Source organism: Antechinus flavipes, chromosome 2 (genome assembly GCF_016432865.1).
Source record: "Antechinus flavipes isolate AdamAnt ecotype Samford, QLD, Australia chromosome 2, AdamAnt_v2, whole genome shotgun sequence".
Classification (NCBI taxonomy): Eukaryota; Metazoa; Chordata; class Mammalia; order Dasyuromorphia; family Dasyuridae; genus Antechinus; species Antechinus flavipes.
Window position 1 is genome coordinate 622,002,596 of NC_067399.1, and position 12,525 is coordinate 622,015,120.

The 12,525-nt window shown below is 36.9% G+C and overlaps 1 protein-coding gene across 1 annotated transcript in view; it reads right to left on the minus strand.

The window, feature by feature from the left end:
• Nucleotides 1-12,101, minus strand: part of CDHR1 (cadherin related family member 1) — a 49,952-nt gene extending 37,851 nt beyond the window's left edge. Inside the window, exons 1-3 of the mRNA XM_051981959.1 lie at nucleotides 11,765-12,101; nucleotides 10,538-10,633; nucleotides 2,005-2,150 (exon numbers count right to left, since the gene is read on the minus strand). Coding sequence (XP_051837919.1) covers nucleotides 2,005-2,150; nucleotides 10,538-10,633; nucleotides 11,765-11,825 — 303 coding nt within the window. The 5' untranslated portion in view covers nucleotides 11,826-12,101. The remainder of the gene's footprint in view (nucleotides 1-2,004; nucleotides 2,151-10,537; nucleotides 10,634-11,764) is intronic.
• Nucleotides 12,102-12,525: the final 424 nt, after the last annotated feature.

The following is a 12,525-nucleotide window of genomic DNA, read 5'->3' on the forward strand; positions in this document are numbered from 1 at the left end:
GGCTGAGATATTACAATCATTCTTGTAGTCATTGATTCCTGACATTTGATGTGTGATGAAGTTATTTTAAATGTGTGAGCTTTAAACAGGTCACGCTTGAAGGGTAGAGTGATAAGTCCAGCTTAGGGAAACCCAAACTCCTCTCCTAAATGTGCTGTCTTGAGTAAGTGGTTATCTTTTTGGGTAGCTTCAGAGTTTTGGAAGGATCAATAAATCACTGTAGAGAAAACTAATGATAACTTGGTGTAGAGGAGAGAGAACTGGCCTCAAAATCAGGAATACTTCTCTGGGTTCTGTCTCCAGCCCAAATTGACTCTGCAATCCTGAGAAAGATCTCTCAGTGCTCTAGACCAGGGCTTCTTAAATTTTTCCCACTCATGATTCCATTTTGTCCAAGAAATTTTTATTCAACCCTGAGTATAAGCATCTAAATCAAATATTTACTGATCTTAAATTATAATTTTGCAACCCCCACATTCAATTATATAATACCAATTGGGGTCAAAATCTATGGTTTAAGAAGCTTTGTTCTAGGAAACTAGTGTTGACTTCCATTGATAGAGGGAATTTTCAATACAATAAAACCAGTCCCTAGTCTATGGATTAAAACATTTGGCTACATTAAAATGTATTAAGGATGCTTGCTTACATTCTTTCTTTTTTTTTGCCCTCTTTTTCTCCTCCTGTGTCTGTAAACCAGTACTACAGAAATTTAGATCTGTGATCTACAACTTAACTTGATTGTATTGTGGGTTTTCTGACAATGTTGCTGGATCTGTGACATCCAAAGAAATCTTTATAACACTAGCTGCTTTTTGGGATCCCTCCTCTCCCTTGCCTAATCTGAAAAAAAATCTCTGTAAAGAATAAGACTTTTCACCCTACCTGATATTATAACTTTTGAACACTGGAAACCATCTTTGCCATGGAAACCATGTGGAGTATGTCTTAAAGGCTTAGAATATTCACAGAGGGTCGTTAAATGACTTATCATAGTATAATAGAATTCTAGATAGAAGAGATTTTAGAGATCATAGATTCCAACTCTCATTTTGCAGATCAAGATACTGAAACAGAGGTTAAGTGATTTTCCTAGTGTTACACATCTATTAAGTAATTATAAAAGGAATTTGAATCCATGGGTTCTTGATTCCAAGTCTAGTGCCCTACCTACTATACCAAATTGCCTCTCATGTATCATGATATTATCAGATATTAGAGGCAGAGTTTGACCTAGTTCCTCTGACTTTAAAAAGTTCTCTTTCCACTGCTAGTACATTTGGGATTTCATTTGTAGTATTGTTTTTTTTATTAGGCAGAGACTAACATCTTTCAGCTCTGATCTTCTTAAAAACTTGTGAATTAGGAGCCTCTCTGAAAGGACCTGTTCATCTCACTTATGCAATAAATCTGTTTCTGAAAAAAATAAGTTTAAATTTTTGAGCAAATCTAATTTTAAATGTTCTAAATAATTGCTTGTTCTAAGGGAGACTTAAGAATAAGTAAAAGCTCTTAAAAAAAACTATAGAGACTTACCCTTTCATCCTTATCAGTACCCCACCCCTTAATTCATATGTGGGGAAAAGTCTCATCCTTTACAGAGACTTTTTCAGGTTGGACAGAGGGTAAGAGGGATCCCAAATTGTAAGTGGTTTCATTGTAAAAATTTATGACTCAGCAACACTGTCAGAAAGTCCCCAATATAATCAGGCTAAATTATATATCACAGACCTAAATTTCTGTAGCAATGGTTTCCAAAAACATAGGGTGGGAGGAAAGAGAGAAGGCAAAAGGGAAAGAATGCAAGCAAGCATCCTCATGGAACCCTGCTCCTGGCATATTTCTAAATTCACTGTTTCGGCAAATTATAGCTTTTATATAGTGTTTTGCTTAAGGTGGACTCATTTGCAAAAGCTTTAATACTCTTTCAAGCTCATGTTACAACTGGGAAACAAATCCCGCATGTATTCTTAATATAGATGGATGTCATGATCTTTACCATACCTCTCTGTCCAACTCCTCAATCAATGTAATATTTCCAAAGTTTGGATCGATGGAAAAGAAATTTCTTGAATTGGACTCAAAGCTAATGCCATAGGTGACAAAGTCTCCTTCCGGGTCAGTTCCATTCAATGTGTACACATGAGAGCCTAAAAAGTTGGAAAGGAGAATAGGCCTGTAATTCAGTCTCATATTTTTTGCTTTACTGTGTTTATAATCATTTAGTAATGATAATGATAACAATGATGATGATGATAACAGCAATTATTATTATTATTATGAGAGAGGCAGAGTAATGTAATAAATATTCAACCATAGAGTTGGGAAGATCTGCATTCAGATCCTTCTTCTGACACATATTGCTGGTGGAATTTTGGTTAAGTCAAATAATCTCTCAGGACCCCTAGGAAATCCTAAAAGACTCCATATTGTAGTATGGATACCATTCTACATTGAAAGAAGGAATTTTTTCTCTGGCAGTGCCCTGCACCAAAGAAATCATGGGTCCTATTAAAATTGTTTTGAAGCAATATTAACAATTAATAATAACATGAATGATTTAAAAATAATATTTAAGGACTTACAAATTTAGTGCTTTAATAAGGTAGGTAGCAAGTTTTTTTATCTATATTTAATTGTTTATGAGGTGAATCAAGATTATTTGAAAATATGAACAACACACATATATATACACATACACATATACATATATTTCTATTTGGTTTAGAATAATTATTTAATTGATAGAATGGATTCCTATTGAAGAAAATACTTCTACCAATACAAACCACCATATACTTTACAACTTTTAGTCTTGGGGATTTTCCTGTAGTTACTGAGGGAAAAAGATGACTAGTTCAGAGTCGTGTAGCAGTATGTGTCAGAGTCCAGATTTGAATCCTAAGTCTTCCTGAGGTCAAAATTTTATCCATTAAGACTGATTGATACACAGAAAGTCCTTAATAAATTATTGTTGCCTGAACTTGACTTGAAAAGCAGCTAATCTCGATGTTGGGAAGGATCTTGGAGGTCATTTAGTCTATCTTCTTCCCTATTCCTGCCATGTATGTGCAAGCTATTCTTGGGGAGCTAGGCAAGCCCATCATTTTGGGCATCCTGCAATGCAGAGGTATAGAAAAGGGGCTGAATGTTGGAAAAAAAATACAGCATAAACTCATCTAGTGAATTTCATCAAGGCCCAAACTACTAAGTTTGAACTGCAAATATTTCATATTAAAGTTGCCTCTTGCTCTGGTTTTTAAATGAGCTGGTGGTGATAGAATCACTGATTCCTTTATTCTCTTTCCTGATAAGGAAGTTTTGCTTGGGCTGCATACTCTTTCCACTAAATACTTGGAGCGGATGGAACCTGACCTAGGTGGCCAGAATATGGGAAACTGCCCAGGAGCTAAGTTACTTCTCACACTTTCCTTGGTTGCCACAAAAAGATTAATGAGGCAGGTCAATGAATTCCTTTTCTCACAATGGTTCTACTACTGAGTAATCATTTGAGACTCTTTCAACATGGATATTCAGAGGGGAAAAGCAGAACTCAAAAAGAGAAAAACAAGAAACAAGGAGGTTATCCCCTATCACAACAGTAGCTGGAGGAATATTGGGTGGCTTCCTATGGGATGTGGTCAAGTGATTTGCTCAAAAAAATAACACTGCATGGAGAAAGAAAAGAACAAGACAAGTTCTTTCCTTTAAGGGAATTAACTACTGCAGCATGTGAAAATCTGAAAGACTTGTAAGTAAATAATATCTGGTAGTTTGGAGGAAGAAGGAATAACTTCCAGGTTAGAGTATCATAGAAGGGACTCATGAAGAAGGTAGCATTTGAGCTAGATCTTGGAAGATGAATGGGACTTTGATGGGTAGATATATGAAGGGGCATTTCAGGCAGAAGAAACACTGAGGGCAGGAATGGAGTGGGAAAAACGCTGAATATTCTGGAGATAGCAGAAAGAACCTTCTGAATGTTTAAAGTTGACTCTCTTCTCCCTTACCCTAAGTATCTGCTTGAAGTTCATTCCAAAAGGACTTGTGGAATGAACCCTAGGCACTGAGCCAGAAAATGTTGGTTCAAATCCTGACTATCCTCATAAACTAGACTTTTAGACAAGAACTGATCTTTTTGGGAAGCAAGTGAATCTAGCTCCCTGACCTAGCTCTAAGCTCATGAGCTTATTTTATCTCTGAGTCTTAGTTTCCTCCTTTGCAAACTAGGGATAATAATGCTTTTACTATGTAGCTTATAGGGATTGTAGTAAAGAAACTTTGTAAATTGCTGTCTAAATATAAACAATTTCATTCTACATTAGAGATCAATTTTCAATTGCAAATGTCCCAAAGAGAGGAGCTCAGTAATATTCATATTATGGTATAAATAACTAATATCAGGTGTTCTTCAAGCAAGATTTCCTAGATGAGATGGGGAGGGAACACAAAGGGGGAATTAGAAGGCAAAGGGTGAATTGGGTGCAGGAAGGGGAGAGAGCCCAGAAGAAATTTCCACTTTACAATGCCTGGTTTAACCTTTTCTAAAAAACAAATTTTCCTATAAAAGGAAAAGAGATGAAGAAATTGCTCATGGAGAGAGAGCAGGCTCAGGCTTGCTTTTCACTCGTAGAACCAGAAATGGTGTCAATTAAAAAGTGAAGTTCTGAACCACGGGGCCAGGAGTGCTGCTCCATGATTTGGGGTAATCAGCCTCTTTGTGCACTACATTCACAGAATATTAGTGTGAGAGCTCAGCACACTCAATTTGTAGAGGAGGAAACTGAGGCTCCAATATTGCTCCTTTAATAAATGGCTGAGCTGGAGCTGTTGTCAGGGCAGCTGGCTCTAGCTTCTCTTTCCTCTATGCCTTCTTGTCTTGACCATTTTTGTGGTGTCAAACTAATCAAACCAGTCAGCTAACCCAGAAAAAACAACGTCCCTTTAGTGTGTGTATAAACATTCAAACACACACAAACATGTATGTATATATATATATATACACACAATATACATATATAATAATACCCATTTAATGCATATTTCATATATGAATGTGTATTCATATACACACATACATATGTTTATGTATAATTTGTAACAGGGCTGGAACATATTGCTATTTTCCCAAGAGGATGGATTCACCTAACTTGCATCTATATGGCAGGAGATAGGGAAGGAGATGAACTAATGACCAGTGAAGTCCTTCCCAACATCAGGATTAGATACTCTTGAGTCAAATCAAGTCAAAAATAATTTACTGAGGACATACTATGCACCAGTCAGGTCTAATAAATAGTGATCTGGCCCAGAAATCAGGAAGACCAAAGTTCAAGTCTGACCTCTGACACTTGCTGGCAACATAACTCTGAGCAAGTCATTTTTCTCTCAGCTCCTACAAGAAAATTCCCAAGAAAATAAGTTGCAAAGTAGAAGATAATCTGTATTGGCAGAATGATTTTCTTCAATAGGAATTCCTTCTACCAATTAAATAATGAGTCTGAAGCACATAGAAATAATTTCTACAACATATACATATACATGTATATATTTCAAATAATCTTAATTTTTTTTTTGCTTTATAATGTTCATTTTTTATTATTATAACTTTTTATTGACAATTGATTCATTTCACAAAAATATCACTTAATATAGGTAAGATCTTGCTATCTAGATTATTAAAGTACTTAATTTGTAAGCCTTTAAGTATTAATTTTAAATAATTCATATTATTATTAATTATCAAATTTTAAAAATAGGACCCATGATTTCATTGGTACAAGGAACTCTCAGAGAAGAAATTCCCTCTTCCAATATAGAAAAACATTGTTTGGCAACATAGAGTCTTCTAGGAGCCCTGAGAGATTGCATGATGTGCCAGAGACAGGCAACTGTTTGCATAGCCAGTATAAGTTCAAATTAGTTCTTGAACCCAGGTCTTCCTCCAGTCCTTCCACTGCAATTCCTTTCTAACAGTAGTATAGTTAAAATCTTAGAATGCCCAATTAACACTTCTCCTATCTCCTTGGCTCCAGCTTTTTTCCTTTTCTATCTTTAAGGGCCATTAGCAGATGTTGTTTATCTCATCTTTTAACAGTGAAAGGGTAACTATACAATCAGCCTTGAATGTAAATCATTTTATAGCTGATCAAAGTGAGAGATTGAAGCACTTGCCCAGAGAGATCCCTATTTTGACTCCTAACCTTGGTCTCTTCCATAAACCATGAGTGTTCTGGGACCAATTGCCAGAGTTCAAGAAATCCAATTGTTAAATTTTCAGTGTGAATATTTGTACCTTGGAAATTGGCAAATACTACAAATCAGAGCTTGACAACATTTTGCTGATTGCCTCGAGTTAAGAAAGTGATTTAGAAAATGATAATAATGCAGTTTAAACTGAAAGGTATTTTTTGGTATACTTCACCCCCACACATTTATCAGCATAATCCTGCCATGAACCCATTCTCTCAGAGAGTGGAACCTGGCACAGAACTCTGTTTTTTTTCCCCTCCATTAAACCAAACCAAACAGAATCTATTCTTTACCACAGATTTATGAGGACAGCTTGTGCATTTATCTCCCTTAGCGCATATATCAACAACACCTTCCTAACGTTTTCCAATATGGAGAGAAAGGTCAATTTGAACTCTTCATTTAGTAATTAAAAGAAACAAATATTTCCATGTCTTCTCTCATTGCTAAGAAGAAATGCCTTCCTCAAAGTCCCAGGGGTTTTGAAGCCATAGCATTGCTCTTGCCATTGAATTCATTCCAGTCTAGGAGAAGAGCCAGAAGTCGACTTTTCACTGCTCAGATATGCTCACTTCTCAGGAAGACATAAGCCAGCTTGACAGGGTGGAAGCCCATATGTCAGTATCAGAGATTTGGAGCTGGAAGGAACCTTAAAACTTATCTACCAGCTCCTTTACTTCATAAATCGGGAAACTTGTGGCCCAGGGTCACACAGCTAGTTAATGTCTGAAGCAGAATTTGAACTCAAGTTTTCCTGACTCCAGGTCTAGTGTTCTATTTACATCTGTTGGATCACCTCATCTAAGATGGATGACATCTTAAAAAATGTCATAGATTCTATTGTGTATAGAAAAAAATCCAGACCGACCTTTAAGGCTTTACACCATTTGCTTTCGTCCTATTAGCCCAGACTTATCTTATTCCATTGCCATTCTCACTCTCAATGTTCCCGTGTAAATGGACCGTTGCCTATTCTCATTTCAGCTGACATTTTCCTGCCTAATCTCCTTTTTACAGATGATTTTCTTGGCTTGGAATACACTCCTTTCTCATTTTCACTTGTTGGAATCCACCTTTTTTTTCAAATCTCCATTCAAGAGTAATATCCTCCATGAACCATTTCTTAAACTTTTCCTCACCCCTCACCACCCCAACTGGAAGTAGAATCCAAATCTGTCTTTCCACCCCAGTAGCAGGCTTATGAGGAAATGCTGAAATAATTCTCCTGTGTCAAAGAGGCGGGCATTTCTCAGACTTGTCATTAGCAGTGGTTCTGGCATACATAATCCTATCTTTGTTATTTGCTACCTGAAATCGCTTGGTGATCAGCAGTATTAGTCAGCTCGGCGAATATGCAAGTGAGAATCTTATATATCTACACCAAAGGGAAAATAATATTTAGTTAATTTCTAAATCATTTCCATTTATTTTGGGAATAAGTTTATAACTTTCTTATAGGGAAAGGAACAGGAATTAAACCTGCGATTCCATTGGTATAAGGAATTCCCTAGAGAGGAAGCTCCCCTTCATAATTCAGATTGAAAGTTTCTTTACAATTATAGAGTTAAGAGTTACCTGAAGAAGTGGAAAGTGAACTGTTTTGTTTAGTACACCATTTACTGGCAGCCAATGTGTCAGAGCCAAAACTTGAACCCAGTCTCCCTGGCTATAAAGCTGGCTCCATGTGACATCATGCTTCTCTATACTAATTACTCTATAATACTTACATTTAAAGAGAACTTTCAATAGGTCAATTCTAAACTTATAGGTATCTGAGGAGTTTCTTCTTAGGAAAGAAAGGGTAGACTTAGGTTGATCTTATATGTAACTAGGAAAGACAAGTCATCTGTGTGATGTGATTTAATGGACCAGGGAAAGACCTCTACATGAAATTATTTCTCCTATCTGGGAGATGGACTATTTAAAACCCCACCATTATATATTTCTTCCTTTGCATTGAATTCAATCCAATTCAACAACATTGATTAAGTACCTCATATTCAAATGAGGATCCAAAGACAAAAATTATATATCTGCCTACAAGAAATATATATTTTATTGGAGGAGAGAATACAACAGAATATAAACAAATAAATACATATTTTTTCACCATGTCTCAAATATACTTTCCCTGCTCTTTTGCATACTCAAGTCCTATCTATTCTTCAAAGTTTAGTTTGAGCCCCACCTTTGATGGCAGCATCAAGCATTCTCTGCTTCTTTTGGCTCCCACTGATTACTCCCTGCTTCTGAATTGTATAATACTTAAAATATACAACCATATGTTTGGTGTTTAGCATAGATACACTACCTTGTAGTAACAGTGTTATTTTATATTTTTCATCAATTTTTCATGTATTTTAGTTCAGTCTCCCCAACCAAATTGCAAGCTCCTTGTAGACAAGCACTTTGGTAGGAGAATTAGATTGGAGTCCTAACTCTGCTATTTAATAGATGTGTGATCTTGAGCAAGTAATTATACTTCCTTGACCCTCAATTTCCTCTTTCATAAAAAGGGATAATAATACTGGTGCTATCTACCTCTTTGGGCTGTAGGATTCAATTTCCTCATTTTACAGATGAAAACAAGACTCAGACACAAGACTTGCCTGACATCAGCCTAGACAGTAACATAGCTAGGATTTGAGTTCAAATGATCTTAGCTCCAAATCTAGCATTGTTCTTAATGCTGCAAGGAGGGTTTGTAAACCTTGAGAATATAAAAATGTTCATTATCTTTGCTATTGCCTCCTTCCATACCCTCAGAGTCTCCCCCCTCAACAGTGGCCTAAAAGGCTTAGACACAACAACTATTCAATAAATATTTGTTGACTTCAGTTTTCAATAAATCAATTAGCAAACACTTATTGAAGAAAATAAAGAGCTGAAATAGTCCATACCCTTAGGGGACTTCCATTCTAAGGAAGGAGGGAGAGGATGACAATATAAGTAAATACTGAATAGACACTGATCTGGAAAAGATGTTCTGTGCATGAGAGGGAGGGGATGGGGATAGCAGATTGAAACAGTTGGTCACCTGTCCTCACACTGAACATGGGAAGAGCAAGATGTCAGGAAAGCTAATCTATAACAGTTTACCAGAGACTGTCGATGAACAAAGAGAGATTTGCTTCAAGGTCACACAATGACTGTTTCCTCGAAAAATTATCAATGGAATATTTGACATTAGAACACATTCAGGGAACCAGGATTGGAAAAAATCACTATTTCAATGATTTGCATTATGAGAGTGATGGTGATAATGGATCCCTGTTACTCTTTTCTCTTTTCCTCCAACATGAAGAGCCCAATTCCTATCATTTCTGCACCTTCCAACAATTTTTGATGGAGAGGAAAATGTTAAATAGCAAACTTCTTTTTTTTCATAGCTGGGTGATTAGTCCCTTCCCTATTAAACACTCTTCCCTTTGATTCTTACCATCCTTCAATAATATCACATTTCTCTAAGCACTTTAAGAATTACAAAGTATTTTCCTCAAAACAATCATGTAAGGTAGGTATTACAATGTTAATATCCCCATTTAACAGATTAAGAAACTGAAGTGCTGAAAAATTAACTGACTTGTTTATGGGTGTCATGTAACTAGTAAGTGACTGAGGCAAGATTTAATCTCAGGTCATCTGACTCCCAGAAACTGTACTTTCTACTAGGCCACATTGCTTTTCTTTGTTCAGCTAAAGTGACACTTCCCCTGCCAATACCTTTTTGATCTTTTCAGTTGTTAATGTTCTCAAAACATTATTTATCTGTCTACTTTACAACCCCCATGTGGAATTTCAGCTCCTTGAGGGCAGGATCAGGGTGTTTTTTTTTTTTTTTTTGGCCTATGTATCAACAGGACCTAGCATAGTACCTGGTACATAGTAGGCATTTTGTAAGCATTAGTTGAATTGAATTCCATTAACTAGTCCATCTTCCTCTGGAGACTCTTCACAGTCTTGCAGAGTTTCAGATATTGAAGACATTCTGAAATTACTAAAATGGGAGACAGCTAAATAGGTCAAAAGACCACTAGATTTTATACCAAATGCCTTTATCTCTCCCCTAAATACATGTGTGCTTTTTGGCATATGTGAGCTAGAGTCAGTGACAGTGAATATTGAGGAAGAAGATAATAAAATACAGATAAAAATAGGTCTTTTCTAAACACACCTCCTCTTCAGGTTAATTATGAGCCACTAGCCCTGTTAGATGCTGATAGTATAAGGGAGAAAACCATAAATGATAATCATTGCAGTGTAACTATTGTGTCATCATACTGACCCACAGGGGTGTCCTCCGAAAGGCTGAAAAGGGCCATATTTCCATTTGTGCTGCTGGCTCCATTGTCGAAGAAATAAGGAGCAAAATTCGCCTGGGCTGGAAAACAACAAAACACAAAGGAGTTCTTTGAACCTCATTCCCCAATGGAATTGTTTTTCTCCAACCCAGCTCAATGATCTGACCAATTCCTGGGGGAATCCTTTAAGTTTACAATATACTCAGTGACACAAATGAACTTGTGACTCAGAAAGGGATCTGTAACACCACATCACTAGAGGGACACCTTGCCCCTACATCAGACCAGATAACACAAATACTGGAGTTTCACAATAACTAGATACTCAGATAATCCATCAACATTGAATATTAAAGCAGAAAGGAATCTTAGAGATCCTCTAGTCTGGGATTTCTTAACCTCATTTATATGTCATAGACTCTTTTGAGGCAGTCTGGGAAAATTTCTGGACTTCTCAGAAAAATATTTTTAAATGAATAAATAAATATCCAGTTTGTAAAAGAAACTAAATTATATTCAAATATATTTATCAAAATGTAAAAAAAATCCACCCCTAATTTATAGATCTTAGATTAAGGCCCCCTGTTCTAAGGCAACATCCTTAAGAGGCAGATGAGACAATGATGTCAAAAATCATACAACAACCTAAAAGTATGTGCTGGTATTAGAACCCAAGTATCCCAACGCCCAGGCTATCTCCCCTCTCTCCACTAACCCATATTGCCACTGAAACAGACTTTAAAATGCCCAAAGTTTCCAGCAAAGCTATTATTATCAGTTCTCACCAATAACACAGTCACAGACACTCTAAGGTATAAACATCCACAAAAACACAGTCACAGGAATGCACTGAATACATGTGGCAGAAAAGCCAAGGAAAAGAGTCTGTTATTGGCAACCATTTGGAAGTTACATCTACCAAAGAAGCAAAGAACCAGAAAAAAAAATGACCACTTACGTGCTGCCAGATACCATTAAAAAAATTCAAAACAAAACAAAGCAAAAGACAGTCATTAGTCATAAAATTAAGCACAGTAAATGACCCATTTGAAATTAAATAAAAACTCAAATCTGCTTTTTGTGAAAATAAAGTAAAGGTACCTTTACTCTTGTTCACACCACCAAATTTCCTGATGCCCCGAAGAACCCAATGAGGATGGATTCCTCCTTCTCCCTTCTTCCTGATAACCTCAGAAATAGATGGTACTCACCCAAGCAAACCTGCACCAGTGCCAGGACCAAGGAGGCAGGGAACTGCTGGCCATGTTTCATTGCTCTGGAGTCGAGGCTCCTTAGCAGGGGCTGGGCAAGGATGGGCCTCTGGAGGGGATAGAAGCGTGTCCTTCAGTGCCCTACCATGGCCAATTGTAAGAGAGGAAAGGAGGGGGGAAGGCAGCAGAGGGCGAGAGGAACAGATGTTAAGATGTTAAGAGGATGACACGTCTTATTTTCTGAGGAATTTAAAGAAGCTCCTTCCCACAACCTAATTAAGACCAATTAATGTGCAAGGAGCCCAGGGACTCGTTTCTGAGTGGAGAGAGCTTGGGAGGAATCCACCCCACTCTCTTGAGGCTAGGTGTGTTTGTGGAGACTTAGCCTGTCTAATGAATCTGCCAGCCTTTACACCTACTGAGTTGAGCTCAACAGTCAAAAAAAAGCAAAGGAACAAAAAGAAGATATCTTCTCTCTGAATGTTGCTTTGAAAAATCTCATTTCCTTCTTTTCTGCCTTTAGATTACTTTGAATTTGCATATAGGTAGAGTTTCCTATAGTTCAGCAGGGAAGGATTTGTTGATGGGTTTGCTGAATAAGAAACCGAAGTATTGGAGCTACTAGTTTGGAGAGTAGCCATTTGAAATGAGAAAATCACCAATGATTGTATGGATTTTTACGGTTTCAGAGTAGAGCTCTCCTGGGTGCTGAAGACCTTGATTCAACTCAATAAGCTAGGCTGAAATATACTATCAACAAA